The following is an 18,042-nucleotide window of genomic DNA, read 5'->3' as shown; positions in this document are numbered from 1 at the left end:
GCAACAGGAAAGGATTGTTGCTTGCCCTTTCGCTCCTCTTAGCTTCACTCCTTACCAGTAGTTTTAAAATAATTCATAGAAACATAGAAGACTGATGGCAGAAAGAGACTTCATGGTCCATCTAGTCTGTCCTTATACTATTTCCTGTATTTTATCTTAGGATGGATCTATATTTATCCCAGGCATGTTTAAATTCAGTTACTGTGGATTTACCAACCACATCTGCTGGAAGTTTGTTCCAAGCATCTACTACTCTTTCAGTAAAATAATATTTTCTCACGTTGCTTCTGATCTTTCCCCCAACTAACCTCAGATTGTGCCCCCTTGTTCTTGTGTTCACTTTCCTATTAAAAACACTTCCCTCCTGAGCCTTATTTAACCCTGTCACATATTTAAATGTTTCGATCATGTCCCTCCTTTCCCGTCTGTCCTCCAGACTATACAGATTGAGTTCATTAAGTCTTTCCTGATAAAGTTTTAAAATAATTCAGGTGTTTTATAAGAGAGGAAGCTACTTGTGAGCCGCGGCACACTAACAGACCATGGCTTGTTTGCCACCAGGCCGTGTGAGTGGCAGGCCAATAAAGGCTAGGAATCATTAAGAAACAATACTCCAAAAATATTAAGTACTTAACATTACATACAGGGCCAGCGACAAGAATCACCTACGGACAACGATGGAAAGATCCCCAGATTCCCTTGGAGAAGGAAGTTTTCAAAAAAATCAATGATTGGCCAGAAATGGACAGATTAACGATGGGAGTTAAACAGTCAAAAAGACTCGGAATATCACAATATATGGACTAAATGATACGAATTGACAAAAAAAAAAGAAAGACAAAAAATCAAATAGGAGATGGATGTGGAAGAAAAGACAACAAAGGGAAATAATGTACATGTGTACAAACTACACAATGCATTACCACCAATGTATATATAGAGATGTTGATCTGCTCAATAATGTTAAGATCCAAAAATAAGGAAACCAATAAAAATCATTGCAAAACAAAATAAAGGCATGCACAACACACTCACGCTAATGTCACTGTGAGCACCGTGTGGGCCCTAGCATCACACGGCTGCTATCGTCAGGATGAGTGTCACGTGACTGCTACAGTCGCTGCGAGCGTTGCCCACGCACTCACAGTCCTGTTCACATGCACACAAAGGCGCCTGCCCTCTCCTCTGGGCTGCCAACTCAGGAAGTTTAAGGAACTCTTTTTAAAAGAGTCACACCTGGCCTGGGTCATAAAAAGTTCTTAATTTTGAACATTCATTAAGCAACCAGTTGTAAGTTGAGGACTACCTGTATGGTGGCTGATAATTAGTCCTGGGTATCTTACTTCAATAGAAACACAACTGGGACAATTTAAAGATCAGGTGAAGAGATTACAAAGGGTGACATGATGGGAAGGATTAAAAAAGGAAGAAAGGGGATGGTGTTTCACTCAAGTCCAGAATTAGGAATATATATTTTTTTTTTGGAAGATGCTAGAAGTTAATTGGAGTCCCTAAAACAGTGGTGGCGAACCTTTTTTTCCTTATGTGCCGACAGAGCGTGTATGCATGCTATCACACATGTCTGAGAGCCCACATCCATAATTCAATGCATGGGGAGAGCGAAAACAGCTTCCCCCACCCCCCAGAGGCCTTCTGGAAGCTGGAAATGTCCTGTTTCCCAACTTCTAGTGGGCCCAGTAGGCTCATGTTTTGCCCTCTCCAGGCTCCAAAGGCTTCCCTGAAGCCAGGGCAGGGTAAAAACGCCCTCCCCCATCCCCCCGGAGGCTCTCTGGAAGCCAAAAACACCCTCCCAGAGCTTCGGTATGAGCCAAAAATCAGCTGGCCGGCACACACATGCACGTTGGAGCTGAGCTAGGGCAGCAGCTCGTGTGCCAGCAGATATGGCTCCACATGCCACCTGTGGCACCCATGTCATAGGTTCGCCATCACTGTCCTAAAAGAACCTCCCAGTGTTAAGAGCTAAGAATACCCGGCAGCATTTTATTATGGATCCCTTTTTGCTTCCCTCCTTGAGACCAAGGTTTTAAAAATTCCCAATTCCTTTGTGGGGAAGACAAAATTCTCTGGGGACTGAATTTGTTTTTATTGATTGCTGGCAGCAACAGAGCCCTTCTTCTCAGACAGATCTTCAAGATAACAGTGGCCCTTACAATTCAAGTCAGGAAGAAGCATCCAGGCAAATTTGAACTGAGGAGCAAAATAACGGGGCTCTAGTTATCCTGGAACAACCCCCTTATTCAATATTTAGAATCCCATCAGCACAAAAATTCACAATAACACCAACCTCTTTGTCCATTGGCTTCTTGCTTCACTAGCTGGAGCTTTATATAGCCATGCGAACAGCCAAGCCTGCAAAATCAAAATTGGGTGTTAACACAAGAAAGTATTGTAATAGTTTGCAAAAAAAAGGAAAAGAAGAGTGTGAGAGTTTTTAGCCAGGGAGTATAGATAGTCCTCAATTTACAACCATTCATTCAGTGACTGTTCAAAGTTACGGCACCACTAAATAAAGTGAAACTTATGACCAGTTTTCAGACTGTATGACTACACTAGCAGTCTCATGATCACATTATCAAAATTTGGACACTTGGCAACTGGAGTATATTTATTCCAGTTTATTCCACTTTATTCCAGGGCCATTTTCCAAACTTCTGACCAGCAGATTCACTTAAGAACCATGTGACTGACTTAAGCCTGCAGTGGTTCATTTAAAAACTGTGGCAAGAAAGTTTGTAAAACTATAAAACAATGGAAATGTTCGGCTTGGGAGGCCTGCAGAGTGATTCTGGGGGCTAGGGGAAGGCAAAACCACTGTTTAAAAAAGAAGAAGAAGAAGTGAAAAATGGACTGTGTTTTTGCAAAAACAGGGGTGTTTTGCCTTCCCCCAGGAGCACTCTGCAGGCTTCCCAAACCTTCTGCATGCCCCGCTTTTTGCAAAAACGGGTGAAAAAGAGGTCCATTTTTGCAAAAAAAAATGGGGTGTGCAAAGGGTTTGGGAGGGCTGCAGAGTGTTTCTGGGGGCTGGGGAGGGCCAAAACTTTTTTTTTCTTACTTACCTCTTTGAAATCTTGGTGTGTTTTATAGTCTGAAAAATATGGTATTTCCTGAAGATGGCACTTCAAAGATGTTTAAATGAATTAATGGGAAAATTATAAAGGGTTATGAAAAGAGAATAGCATTGCTGAAGTTGGAAGATGAGGATTATACATACTGATTTGTATTATTATTATTGTTGTTGTTGTTGTCATTATTATTATTATTATTGTTGTTGTTGTTGTTGGTTAAAAAAAGACTTGACTCAGTCAATGTACTGTTCACAAAATAGGTATATTTATATGGAGTGTTGTTGTTTTTTTAAATGACAAAATAAAGACTTAACAGGAATATTGTAGCTGCTTTAAGGCTTATTTTAACCAGCATTGACCAAAACAAGTGCACAAAGGCATGCTCATTTTGACAGGTTTCAGGACTGATGGAAGCAACTTGAATTTATTTCGAGATTGTTTGGATATATAAACCCATTGAATGCATTTGAGCACACAAATGCACTTTGTGTCACTGAATGAATTTGTAAATAAAGTCCCCTTTTTATCAGCAGCCCACCTATTTCCAAACTTTCTTCAAACTTAACTGCTGGACAGGTTGGACTGATTGAAACATTTTGCTTACCCTTTCGTTTTGATTTTAGCAACGGTTGGTGTTTCCCCTTCGACCCAGTCTTTCTCTTGGCTGGTCTCTGACTGTTCAGAAAAACTATGAACACTGCTTCTCCCTGACCTCTCTCCTTCTTGCGTGGATGACTTTCTGATAAGAAGAAAAATATGCATTCTATAGACATCCATCCATATCTGTGACTTCCAAACCATCTTATCTATCTAGAGAACAGAACCTAGGAGAGTTTCATGCACATGGCTAGATGGATACGGTCTGGCTCAGATGTCAGTCTCATCACATTAAGTTCTTTGCCTCATTCAATTCTCTTGTATTTGGGATATAACTGTATTGGAATAAACATTCTACCATATAACATAGTTTGAACTCCATCGTCCAAAGGTGTCAAACCCCATTCCACCGAGGGCCGCATGAGGGTTGTGTTTGATCTCAGGGGGCCAGGGTGGGCATGCCCAGGGTGGGCTTAGGCAGCTCAATGTTACTCAACTGGTAGGGGCGGCAGTGGGAGGCTCAGCCCACCCACCCAAACATCTCTGTGCAAGCACAGAAGCACTGCACATGCATGCACCCCCAACAGCAAACCAGTGGCAAAAGTACTGTATTTTTCAGGGTATAAAATGCACTTTTTTCATCTCTAAAAGAGGCTGAAAATTTGGGTGCATCTTATACTCTGAATATAGCTTTTTTCGAAGCTTTTTTCCCAGCCCTAATGAGGTGCTAACAATCTTCTCAGTTCTTACCACCTTGCAGGCTTTTTCATTGTTACTCTCTCCAAATAATGTTTTTTCCAACCCTAAGTCTTTGTGGCTTTTTTCATTGCTACTTGTTCCGAATATTTTTTTTTCCAGCCCTAACAAACTGCTAACGATCTTCCAAGCTCTTACTGGCTGATTACCTGGTAGGCAGATTTCCCTTCCCCCCCCCTCCAATTTTCCTCCCCAAAAACTAAGGTGTGTATTTTATACTCCAGAAAATATGGTAATCGAAACCCATTACTGAGTCATACAACATAAAAAGCTTAATCAAACATGGCCAGCAGTAAAACAGGCCTCAGGATGCAATCTACAGCTTCACCTGGACTGTGGAGAATCTTCTTGCAAATCTGTAAGTTGTGCTGAAATGTCAGTTTTCTTGGGCTTTGGAGCACCGCTACCAGGTGATGGTTTTTCTCCACCAAGGCGATCCTGTAATAAACCTTCTCGGGTGCGACTGGTTTCGGAATAAGGACAGCCGATTAACCTACATCAAAAGCAAAATAACGTTTCCATTGCCAAAAAATATGCTATTTCTTTCTTTCTTTTTTTACAGAAGGCTACCTTATTTATTTATTTATTTATTTATTTATTTATTTATTTATTTATTTATTAATTAATAGAGTTGAAAGGGACCGTTAAGTAAACAAGCTAGTACAGGGGTGGGCAATTAATTTTGGCAGAGGGCCGCATAAGAAATTGGGATGGTTTTAGGGGGCCAGACTAATATAATTAACTCAGTTCTACCCAATGCTGTATATTATTGGGTAGAACTGAGTTAATTATATTATTATTGTTATAATAATTATATATTATATATATAATTATACATTATATATTATATCTTGAACACCCGGTTCTTATCTAGAAAAGTTGGACCAACCTCCGCGGGCCGGTCACAGACAGCAGGCGGGCCGCATCCGGCCTTCGGGCCGCATCTTGCCCAGGTCTGAGCTACTATATAGCACATCAACCCTGCAATAATGGCAGGATTGGTAGGCAAAGGGAACTTGGGAAGGAAATCGAATTGTTTGCTAAATGAGAAATTCTATAGAGAGAAGGAAGTTTCAGAAATAGTGAGCAGAAAACAGAACAAGGGCTTCTTAGGAAGGCTGAGAATCTGGCTGAGCTGGGAGCAACATTAAATAAAAGCAACACCTTGCACGAAAGAGGGCATCAAAAGACCTAGCTAGAGGCAGCATGCAGGAAGAGTTAAGAGAAGAATGATTTAACAAATGGCTTTGAATAAATTCAGAAGGAAGGAGCAGGAGAATAAAACAGTTGACTCTGGCTTTCTCTTCTTCATAGCCATCAGCAAAGTTTTCCATGCTGAAAACGGTAAGCATTCAGTTTTTTCAAGGTTGAACTCTATCATTTATAGAATCAACCATCCCACCAGATTACCACTGGGCCTTTAAAAAAAATTGCTACAGCTCTCTCTCTCTTTTTACATACATGCATATACTACATACACAACCAAGATCTGGAATCCCAAAGGTGCTTTTTTAGGAGGCAACTGGACTTTCTTGGTTGTTGTTGTTTTTTAAAGATGTTTCACTTCTCATCTAAGAAGCTTCTTCATCTCTGACAGGAGAGTGGAATGGAAGGATTTATATTCTTTGCAGAAGGAATATAATACAGAAGCTTCTTGGATGAAAAGCAAAATGTTTCAAAGAAAAAATAAGGAAGTCCAGTTGCCTCCTGAAAAAACACCTTTGAGACAACCCAGGGGTGAAATTCAAAATGTTTCCCTACCGGTTCGGTGGGTGTGGCTTGGTGGGTGTGGCAATGGAAGAATACTGTAAAATCCCATTCCCTCCTCACTCCAGGGGAACGATATTGCAAAATCCCCAATCTTTTCCCACTCCTGGGGAAGGATACTGTAAAATCCCATTCCCTCCTCACTCCAGGGGAAGGATATTGCAAAATCCCCAATCTTTTCCCACTCCTGGGGAAGGATACTGCAAAATCCCCAATCTTTTCCAACTCCTGGGGAAGGATACTGCAAAATCCCCAATCTTTTCCCACTCTTGGGGAAGGATACTGCAAAATCCCCATTCCCTCCTCACTCCTGGGGAAAGATACTGCAAAATCCCCATTCTCTTCCCACTCCTGGGGAGATACTGCAAAATCCCCATTTCCTCCTCACTCCAGGGAAAGGATACTGCAAAATCACCATTCCCTCCTCACTCCTGGGGAAGGATATTGCAAAATCCCCAATCTTTTCCCACTCCTGGGGAAGGATACTGCAAAATCCCCAATCTTTTCCAACTCCTGGGGAAGGATACTGCAAAATCCCCATTCCCTCCTCACTCCAGGGGAAGGATACTGCAAAATCCCCATTCCCTCCTCACTCCAGGGGAAGGATACTGCAAAATCCCCATTCCCTCCTCACTCCAGGGGAAGGATACTGCAAAATCCCCATTCCCTCCTCACTCCAGGGGAAGGATACTGCAAAATCCCCATTGCCTCCTCACTCCAGGAGAAGGATATTGCAAAATCCCCAATCTTTTCCCACTCCTGGGGAAGGATACTGCAAAATCCCCAATCTTTTCCAACTCCTGGGGAAGGATACTGCAAAATCCCCATTCCCTCCTCACTCCAGGGGAAGGATACTGCAAAATCCCCATTCCCTCCTCACTCCAGGGGAAGGATACTGCAAAATCCCCATTGCCTCCTCACTCCAGGAGAAGGATACTGCAAAATCCCCATTCCCTCCCCACTCCAGGGGAAGGATACTGCAAAATCCCCATTCCCTCCTCACTCCAGGGGAAGGATACTGCAAAATTCCCATTCCCTCCTCACTCCAGGGGAAGGATACTGCAAAATCCCCATTCCCTCCTCACTCCAGGGGAAGGATACTGCAAAATCCCCATTCCCTCCTCACTCCAGGGGAAGGATACTGCAAAATCCCCATTGCCTCCTCACTCCAGGAGAAGGATATTGCAAAATCCCCAATCTTTTCCCACCCCTGGGGAAGGATACTGCAAAATCCCCAATCTTTTCCAACTCCTGGGGAAGGATACTGCAAAATCCCCATTCCCTCCTCACTCCAGGGGAAGGATACTGCAAAATCCCCATTCCCTCCTCACTCCAGGGGAAGGATACTGCAAAATCCCCATTGCCTCCTCACTCCAGGAGAAGGATACTGCAAAATCCCCATTCCCTCCCCACTCCAGGGGAAGGATACTGCAAAATCCCCATTCCCTCCTCACTGCAGGGGAAGGATACTGCAAAATCCCCATTCCCTCCTCACTCCAAAGGAAGGATACTGCAAAATCCCCATTCCCTCTTCACTCCAGGGGAAGGATATTGCAAAATCCCCATTCCCTCCCCACTCTAGGGGAAGGATATTGCAAAATCCCCATTCTCTTCCCACTCCTGGGGAAGGATACTGCAAAACCCCCATTCCTTCCCCACTCCTGGGGAAGGATACTGCAAAATCCCCATTCTCTTCCCACTCCTGGGGAAGGATACTGCAAAATCCCCATTCCCTCCTCACTCCAGGGGAAGGAGATTGCAACACCCCTATTCCCTCCCCACTCCTGGGGGAAGGATATTGCAAAATCCCCATATCCACCCCACTCCTGGGGCCAGCCAGAAATGGTATTTGCCGGTTCTCCAAACTACTCAAACTTGCTGCTACCAGTTCTCCAGAACCTGTTAGAACCTGATGGATTTCACCCCTGGGACAACCATGACCTGGATGATTGAAAATCTCTACAGACTTCAATACAGTGGTACCTCAAGATACGAACCCCTCGTCTTACGAACAACTCGAGATAGGAACCCGGGGTTCAGAAAAAATTTGCCTCTTCTTACGAACTTTTTTCATGTTACGAACACCAAACCCGAACTTCCGGGTTGGCTTCGGGAGGTTGCTGGGAAGCCCCCCACTTGAAAGGTTGAGGACACATGGAGAGCAAACTGGGAAGAGGAGAGGTGGAAAACCCTCCGTGAAAGGTTGAGGACACATGGAGAGCAAACTGGGAAGAGGAGAGGTGGAAAACCCTCCGTGAAAGGTTGAGGACACATGGAGAGCAAACTGGGAAGAGGAGAGGTGGAAAACCCTCCGTGAAAGGTTGAGGACACATGGAGAGCAAACTGGGAAGAGGAGAGGTGGAAAACCCTCCGAGAAAGGTTGAGGACACATGGAGAGCAAACTGGGAAGAGGAGAGGTGGAAAACCCTCCTTGAAAGGTTGAGGACACATGGAGAGCAAACTGGGAAGAGGAGAGGTAGAAAACCCTCCGTGAAAGGTTGGGGACACATGGAGAGCAAACTGGGAAGAGGAGAGGTGGAAAACCCTCCTGAAAGGTTGAGGACACATGGAGAGCAAACTGGGAAGAGGAGAGGTGGAAAACCCTCCTGAAAGGTTGAGGACACATGGAGAGCAAACTGGGAAGAGGAGAGGTGGAAAACCCTCCTTGAAACGTTGGGGACACATGGAGAGCAAACTGGGAAGAGGAGAGGTGGAAAACCCTCCGTGAAAGGTTGGGGACACATGGAGAGCAAACTGGGAAGAGGAGAGGTGGAAAACCCTCCGTGAAAGGTTGAGGACACATGGAGAGCAAACTGGGAAGAGGAGAGGTGGAAAACCCTCCGTGAAAGGTTGAGGACACATGGAGAGCAAACTGGGAAGAGGAGAGGTGGAAAACCCTCCTGAAAGGTTGAGGACACATGGAGAGCAAACTGGGAAGAGGAGAGGTGGAAAACCCTCCTGAAAGGTTGAGGACACATGGAGAGCAAACTGGGAAGAGGAGAGGTGGAAAACCCTCCGTGAAAGGTTGAGGACACATGGAGAGCAAACTGGGAAGAGGAGAGGTGGAAAACCCTCCGTGAAAGGTTGAGGACACATGGAGAGCAAACTGGGAAGAGGAGAGGTGGAAAACCCTCCGTGAACGGTTGGGGACACATGGAGAGCAAACTGGGAAGAGGAGAGGTGGAAAACCCTCCGTGAAAGGTTGGGGACACATGGAGAGCAAACTGGGAAGAGGAGAGGTGGAAAACCCTCCTTGAAACGTTGGGGACACATGGAGAGCAAACTGGGAAGAGGAGAGGTGGAAAACCCTCCGTGAAAGGTTGGGGACACATGGAGAGCAAACTGGGAAGAGGAGAGGTGGAAAACCCTCCGTGAACGGTTGAGGACACATGGAGAGCAAACTGGGAAGAGGAGAGGTGGAAAACCCTCCTTGAAAGGTTGAGGACACATGGAGAGCAAACTGGGAAGAGGAGAGGTGGAAAACCCTCCTTGAAACGTTGGGGACACATGGAGAGCAAACTGGGAAGAGGAGAGGTGGAAAACCCTCCGTGAAAGGTTGGGGACACATGGAGAGCAAACTGGGAAGAGGAGAGGTGGAAAACCCTCCTTGAAACGTTGGGGACACATGGAGAGCAAACTGGGAAGAGGAGAGGTGGAAAACCCTCCTTGAAAGGTTGAGGACACATGGAGAGCAAACTGGGAAGAGGAGAGGTGGAAAACCCTCCTTGAAAGGTTGGGGACACATGGAGAGCAAACTGGGAAGAGGAGAGGTGGAAAACCCTCCTTGAAAGGTTGGGGACACATGGAGAGCAAACTGGGAAGAGGAGAGGTGGAAAACCCTCCGTGAAAGGTTGGGGACACATGGAGAGCAAACTGGGAAGAGGAGAGGTGGAAAACCCTCCTTGAAAGGTTGGGGACACATGGAGAGCAAACTGGGAAGAGGAGAGGTGGAAAACCCTCCTTGAAAGGTTGGGGACACATGGAGAGCAAACTGGGAAGAGGAGAGGTGGAAAACCCTCCGTGAAAGGTTGGGGACACATGGAGAGCAAACTGGGAAGAGGAGAGGTGGAAAACCCTCCTTGAAAGGTTGGGGACACATGGAGAGCAAACTGGGAAGAGGAGAGGTGGAAAACCCTCCTTGAAAGGTTGGGGACACATGGAGAGCAAACTGGGAAGAGGAGAGGTGGAAAACCCTCCGTGAAAGGTTGGGGACACATGGAGAGCAAACTGGGAAGAGGAGAGGTGGAAAACCCTCCTTGAAAGGTTGGGGACACATGGAGAGCAAACTGGGAAGAGGAGAGGTGGAAAACCCTCCTTGAAAGGTTGGGGACACATGGAGAGCAAACTGGGAAGAGGAGAGGTGGAAAACCCTCCGTGAAAGGTTGGGGACACATGGAGAGCAAACTGGGAAGAGGAGAGGTGGAAAACCCTCCTTGAAAGGTTGGGGACACATGGAGAGCAAACTGGGAAGAGGAGAGGTGGAAAACCCTCCTTGAAAGGTTGGGGACACATGGAGAGCAAACTGGGAAGAGGAGAGGTGGAAAACCCTCCGTGAAAGGTTGGGGACACATGGAGAGCAAACTGGGAAGAGGAGAGTTGGAAAACCCTCCGTGAAAGGTTGAGGACACATGGAGAGCAAACTGGGAAGAGGAGAGGTTCGGGGGGGGGGGGGGGTGCTGGGAAGCCCTCCAGGCCGGCTGTCACCTTTTAAAACAGCTGCGGAAAGCTGTTTTTTTGCGGGGGGGGGGGGGGTTGGTTGCATGGATTAATTGACTTTACATTGTTTCCTATGGGAAACAATGTTTCGTCTTACGAACCTCCTCCTTGCACCAATTAAGTTCGTATCATGAGGTATTACTGTATCTGGAATATACATTCCACCCCTATTATTCTGATGTATAGTACTATCATCAGAGAAGAATCCGTGACATACAATTTCTTCTCTTAAAACAAGGAGCAATTCTCTATTAAATTTGGATAGATGGGGAAAGCAAGAAAAAACATGAGATATTGATTCAAGCCATTCCAGCTTTCACCCCACCTCCTGGAATAGAAGACCACTTTGGGACTTTAAATGTTTAGAGCTAGCAAATAATCACGTGAATCTCCCTGGCAGGTAGAGAGATGTTGATTCTGCTTCTCTATCCTGCTAGTTATTTGCCTGGTGGTCGGGGGGATGCCAAATATAAAGCACAAGAGGGAGCTACAACACAACACTTTAGAACTAAGAGCCACGTTTGTATTTACACTTGACTGATATGATGTGCTATTTTTAAATACAGGAGATACACTCCTCTGGAAAACTGCCTCGGGAAATACATACGTGTGATGAGTTCCGTATCTAGGTCCTCTGACGTGACCCAGTCCCTGACAACCAGGAGTGGGGCATACTTGTCCTGCTGGCATTGATGCTGCATTGGGAGTCCCTAGAAAAACAAGAGACAGTTCAGGAATAAACTTTGTTTCTATTTTTTTTTTCCAAATTACAAGGTGGGAGAGAAGAAAAACAACAACAACCCCTCGTGTTATTTCTCCTCTTACCTGGTGGGAGTTGCAAGGGATGTCCAGTTTTGGCACACCAGCCCATGGGATGAATGTCTGGACTGTCAGCATCCACCCAAAAATCAAAAGCATGATCCCAACCATCGAAGTGTATCTTAACAAAGCAGATTAAAAGGGGATAACAGACAAGGTTGACTTATACAAGTATTTATTTATTTATTTTGTTTTGTCATGTACGTATTAGTGGTATACAACGATATAATATTTATATACATGATACTAGTAAAAGATAAACATTAGGACAGGGGACGGAAGGCACTCTGGTGCACCTATGTATGCCCCTTACTATTAGGAATCGGGAGAGGTCAACAGTGGATAGTCGAAGGGTAAAGTTTTGGGGGTTAGGTGATGATACTACAGAGTCTGGTAGTGAGTTCCATGCATCAACTACTCGGTTATTAAAGTTGTGTTTCCTGCAGTTGAGTTTTGAGCTGTTTTACTTTACGTTTATATCTGTTGTGTGCTCATGTGTTGTTGCGGTTGAAGCTGAAGTAGTCATTGACAGGAAGATTGGTCATGGTTATAACCTATAAAGCCCTTCATGGCATCGGGCCAGAATATCTCTGGGACCATCCCACAGAATTGGTCTTCTCCAGGTCCCGTCGACTAAACAATGTCGTCTGGCGGGACCCAGGGAAAGAGCCTTCTCTATGGTGGCCCCGACCCTCTGGAACCAGCTCCCCCCGGAGATTAGGATTGCCCCCACCCTCCTTGCCTTTCATAAACTCCTTTAAACCCACCTCTGCCATCAGGCATGGGGGAATTGAGACATCTCCCCCAGGCCTATACAGTTTATGCATGGTATGTTTGTGTGTGTGTCTTGCTTTTTAAATAAGGGTTTTTTAGATACAGTATTTTAAAATATTAGATTTGTTGTACATTGTTTTTATTATTGCTGTAAGACGCCCCGAGTCTATGGAGTGGGGCGGCATACAAATCTAATAAATAGTAATAATAATAAAAGAACCTCGTAGCAGATGATTTTATGGGCTATGCTTAGGTTGTGTTTAAGACGACGTAGTTCTAAGCTTTCTAAACCTAGGATTGTAAGTCTAGTTGCGTGGGGTATTCTGTTATGTAGTACAGTTATTTAATTTAGTACACTGATGGCAAACCTTTTTTTCCTCGGGTGCCAAAAGAGGATGCACGCGCACCATCGCACATGAATGAATGCACTCTGGAATGAAATGAGAGGGAAGAAGAGGGGGAAAGGGGGAGGAGTGGAGAGAGGGAAGGAAGTGGGTAGGAAGAGAGGGGGAGGTTAGAAGGAAGAAGGAGAAAGAGAAGGAGAAGAGAGAGGTAAGGAGAAGTTGAGAAAGAGAAGGAGAAAGTGAGAGGAAGGAAGAAGAGGGAAGAAAGAAGAGAGGAGAGAAGGAGAAAGAAGGTAGAGAAAAGAGAGGGAGGTAAGGAGAGAGGGGAGTGATATGATATGGTGCGGGGGAAACAGACGAGCAATCTGATGATATATGTAGATTATTATGCTTATTCAATAATAAAGTATAAATATATGTTAATAGTTGATAAGATGTAATGGTATATGAGTTGATGTATATGTATGGAGAGTTAATTTTTTTAAAAAAAAATTGCAAAAACAAAACAAAACAAAACTCAGTATTGTCTCTGCTGGCTCCAGACATTCTACCTGGAGGATCCATATATGACTTTGACAATCAATCAATTAATAAAAATAAAAGAACAGAAGTAGTTTTTTAGATTATGAGATTTAGTCTTTAGATCACTAGAGTTCTATGCTTCCAGATTCTATGGTAGAAAGGTTTCCCTGGCACTGATTCTCATGGCATAGAAATCGTCAGGCATCAGATCCTCATATGAAGAGTTCAATTAACTACTCTATTGCTCAATGCCTATTTCACAGGAATCTTCCCAGGCTGGCAATTTGCACCTGGGTCAGACTCGATAAGGTTCAAGGGCATTCAATTTGGGGGGGGGGGGGGTGTGGACCTTGCCTTTATGTGCCTATGAAATGATTCCAGACTAATTCCCTGCTTGATTACTCCTTCCAGCTCAGCAACAGAAATAAACCCAACTTTATGGTCCTTTGAGAACAAAGCCAAACCAAATTCTACTTTTTTTCCAGCTCTTAGCCACCCCAAAATAAATTGGTTTGACTGGCTTTAGCTTTGCAATTCACCTTCATCTGAAGAACCAAAATAAAAGTTTTCACTTTTCAATTAATAGGAGAGTTTTATGATGTTCACTGCTGCTATTTGTTTGCATACCTTGACACGGTAGTCATCCTTTTCCGTGATGGTTGCCACTCTAATTAGCATGGGGTTTCTTCTGTCTACTGCTTCTAGCTTCATGTTAGTCTGAAATCCATGAGCTGGACGCTACAAAATAAATTATACATGGAGTCAGAGGCAACTAAGGACGATACCTATATCATTTAAAGGGCAGATTTGAAGATTTTATTACATCATATCCTGGGATTAATGGGACTGTCAATTCAGACGCACTTCTGATGTGATGATGCAAACTGATAGGGAACATAACTAAAACCCACCCCTGGGCAGGAGCAGTGCCCCACCTCCCCATCACACATTTTAAGAAATGATTGAAAATGTGTATTTCCTGCTTTAATTTAACTGGAATTTGCTGTTAAATGCAACTGGACCGATTTGTGAATATAGGCGATTCAATTCTCATTTTTTGGTATGTCACAACAAATTAAGCTTTGTTGCGGCAACAGGCGCTTCCCACTTTCTCTTCTGGCATGTGTGTTGTATTAGTAACAGGCACTTAAGGCCAAGACTGCCACCTAATTTATCTAGATATTTACTAATGTGATAGAGAAATTGATAACAATGAGGACAATTGTAATCAAAATAAATGGTCCCCGACAATGGCTATTTAGGAGATAGCAAAAAACGCAATTACATCATTTCGTGACACAGTTCATTCAAATATAAAAACAAAACAAAAAAACAGAAAGGCTCTTGACCAACCAGTTTAAATGCTCTTGCTGGAGCTGCCTGAGAACCAGTTTCTTCCAGATATTTCTCCCATGAGAAGCTTTTGAAATCTTTGTATTCTGTAAAGATATTTCAGATGGTTAGCACCTACCCTTGCAAGACCGTGAATGGCCTTGATAAGAACTGAGCTTCTGAGATCACCTGCCTTGTGTTAAGTTAACTCAATGTTTCTCAATTATTTTCTGTTACGCCCTCCTAGGAGGAAGTAAACATTTCACGCCCGCCCCCCCTCTATGCCTGGACAATTGTTTCCAATATTCAGCACATTTTCATTGAAAAAGCTCAAGCGGCTTATCAGTGTGATTGGGGGTGTAATGTGTTTAAGTGACGCCTTAATTTATTTGGCTTCATGTTGTCTGCTGCCAACATTTTTAAACACAGTAAACATATTGGTCTTTCCTTGTCTCCCACCATAGTCACAGCGCTACATACGCTTCGTCCTATTTCCTCGTATCAGCTTTTGGGAGACTTACGTCTCATTATCTCTGTCTCTCTCCTCTTTTCTTTTCACCCCTGTTCAATATTTTTCTTCCATGTCTCTTAAGGGTTTGTTATCTGCACTTCATATCTCCTACTCTGGGCTGTGTGCTAATGTTCGGTGCAAAAAACCCTTATTCCAAGTGGCAAAAAAAGTGTGTTCCCCAGGGTCACCCCCACCCCCACCCTGGGGGGGGGCTATTTGAGAAGCACTGTGTTAGTTTAACTGAATCGCAGCTGTAGAGTAGAACAACTTAAGCAGTGAAATAACATCATAAAAGCACATTCATTAGGCGGCCGTTCACTTGTTTTTAATTATTGTAAGCTCCTACTTAGCAACTACACAAATGGACCTTGTATTCAAATATACTTTCTCCCTCCCTATGTTTTCCCCAATGTCTCTCTTTTCTGGCAAACAATTCGCTTCCCACTGCATCTGCGACGGAGACTGATGGTTCATATTTCCTCCTAAATCAGAATTACAACCAAAGCTATAAATTATAGTTTGTTGGGAGAGAAATAGAGTGCGAGGTAAAAAGAGAGTAAGAGGGGAAAATAAGAACACAAATCAATCCCGATTCCGACGTGGAGAGACCATCTTAGTGTTCCCACCAACACCATATATAAGCTGTTGGTTTCTGGAATACCTCAATGAGCAATAACAGAATCTAATGCTAAAAAGTGGACAAGGAATTTCCACCATTATCTTTTTATAAAGAGCTGAGTTTAAAGAATCTCTTAAGTAGGTATTTTACACCAAACGGTGCAACTAGGAATAGTTTTAAAAGATCTTTTAGGACGCAATTATATTTAAAACTTCCAAGAGAATTCCCTTCTAAGTTTTTCTATGCTTATCATGGCAGGTGGGATGGAAGTCTTTCTGGGAGTATGAGCAAAGATTGTGAGCCAACAGTATATAATTAAGCAAGGTCACCCAAGGTGGGAAGTTATTCATTCCAGCAGCCCAATTAAAGCACTTCTATCAGACAGCAACATTGTAAGAGGCTGATGGTAGACAATTATTTTAGTGATAACAGAGATATTTATTCATTTATAATTAGATTTGTATGCCGCCCTTCTCCGAGGACTCGGGGCAGCTTACAGCATATAATATAACAATACAGTACAACAGCAAATCTAATTAAATTTAAAATTATAATCTAAAAATCCAATATTTAAAAACAATCATACCAGTTCAATCATACAACATGTATCTCATTTTATTGGCCAGGGGGCTGAGAACTAATTGCCCCAAGCCTGATGACATAGATGAGTCTTAACACTCTTATGGAAAGCAAGGAAGGTGGGGGCAGTGCGAATCTCCAGGGGGAGCTGATTCCAGAGCCCCTCCTCCAGAGAAGGCTCCTCCCCTAGGCCCCACCAAGCAACTTTTGTCCAGCTGACGGGACCTTGAGAAGGCTGTGACTCATACAGCAGAAGGTGGTCCTGCAAGTAATCTGGCCCGATGCCATGTATGGCTTTATAGGTCATTACCAACACTTTGAATTGTATCCGGAAACCAATGTTGGAGAAATATGGGCATGCCTAGGGAGGCCCATGACCGCTCTCACAGCTGCATTTTGCACGATTTGAAGTTTCCGAACACTCTTCGGAGGTAGCTCCATGTAGAGAGCATTGCAGTAGTCTATATAGTTTGGTCTACTGTTAAGGAACCAGGCTAGAAAATCTATTTATTTATTTAATCAAATTTATAGGCTGCCCTTCTCCAGTGGACTCAGGGTACAGAATTAAAAACCAAAATACTATATAAAATCCCACAATATTGAAAAGCAATCATCCATCAGTCATCCACTCCACTAACACACTACTGGCCGAATCAAGGTGTTACCACGCAATGGCCCCAGGCCTGCTGGCAAAGCTGAGTTTTTAAAGCCTTTTGAAAGGCCAGGAGGGTGGGGGCAGTATGAATCTCCAGGGGGAGTTGATTCCAGAGGGCTGGGGCCACCACAGAGAAGGCCATTCCCCACGGTCCCGCCAGCTGACACTGCTTAGCCAATGGGACATGGAGAAGGCCGACTCTGTGGGATCTGACCGGACACTGGGACATATGAGGCAGAAGACAGTCCCATAAGTAATCTGGTCCTAAGCCATGTAGGGCTTTAGGGGAGACTGTGAGTTCAAATCCCGCCTTAGCTACGAAACCCAAGGGGTCATCTTGGTCCAGTTATTCTCTCTCAGCCCAATTCACCTTGCAGTGTTGTTGTGGTAAGAAAAATAGGAGGAAAAAGTAGCATTCGCTGCCTTGAGTTATTTTAATGAACGGGGGGCAAATAAACAAACAAACAAATATAATATTTATTTTAATAAATTATATAAATACATAGATAGATAGATAGATAGATAGATAGATAGATAGATAGATAGATAGATAGAGATAGAGAGAGAGAGAGAAAGAAAGAAAGAAAGAAAGAAAGAAAGAAAGAAAGAAAGAAAGAAAGAAAGAAAGAAAGGCAAAAGCATCATTTCTTACTGTGTTGGAGAAGACAATTGTAAATCATCTTGCATTTTGCAAGAAAAACACACAGATAGATAACATTAAAGTAATTGACAATACAGTGACAGAAGATGGGAAATGGTAGCATCCCCAACATGTTACCAAGGAAGAACGAAGGACCACAAATAAACTAGATTAAATCTTTTGGGACTGGTTGCTGGTGCTGCCATGAAGGCACATCCCCCCACACCCTTCCCCTCCATGGAAGCTACAAATAGGGTCGCTATGTAAGAGATGGGCAGCAAATACATTTAGCAAATAAATAGCAAATTATAGTAACAATGGAGTG

General features: G+C 43.7%; 1 protein-coding gene across 4 annotated transcripts in view; it reads right to left on the bottom strand.

Annotated features, from left to right (window-relative positions):
* The window catches only part of LOC139174111 (lethal(3)malignant brain tumor-like protein 4), a 72,180-nt gene that overhangs the window by 24,392 nt on the left and 29,746 nt on the right, over positions 1–18,042 (bottom strand). For all 4 annotated transcript variants that reach the window (XR_011560302.1, XR_011560303.1, XM_070764200.1 and 1 more), the window contains exons 11-17: positions 14,735–14,820; positions 14,009–14,119; positions 11,748–11,862; positions 11,530–11,632; positions 4,768–4,932; positions 3,691–3,825; positions 2,306–2,370 (exon numbers count right to left, since the gene is read on the bottom strand). Coding sequence is in view for 2 of the 4 variants with exons in the window: in XM_070764200.1 (XP_070620301.1) it covers positions 2,306–2,370; positions 3,691–3,825; positions 4,768–4,932; positions 11,530–11,632; positions 11,748–11,862; positions 14,009–14,119; positions 14,735–14,820 (780 nt within the window). In the remaining 2 variants the exon portion in view is untranslated. The remainder of the gene's footprint in view (positions 1–2,305; positions 2,371–3,690; positions 3,826–4,767; positions 4,933–11,529; positions 11,633–11,747; positions 11,863–14,008; positions 14,120–14,734; positions 14,821–18,042) is intronic.

The sequence above is a fragment of the Erythrolamprus reginae genome, chromosome 11, assembly GCF_031021105.1.
Source record: "Erythrolamprus reginae isolate rEryReg1 chromosome 11, rEryReg1.hap1, whole genome shotgun sequence".
In the NCBI taxonomy this organism is placed as follows: domain Eukaryota; kingdom Metazoa; phylum Chordata; class Lepidosauria; order Squamata; family Dipsadidae; genus Erythrolamprus; species Erythrolamprus reginae.
The sequence above is the reverse complement of the archived record's forward strand: the minus strand, read 5'-3'. Positions and strand labels throughout refer to the sequence as shown.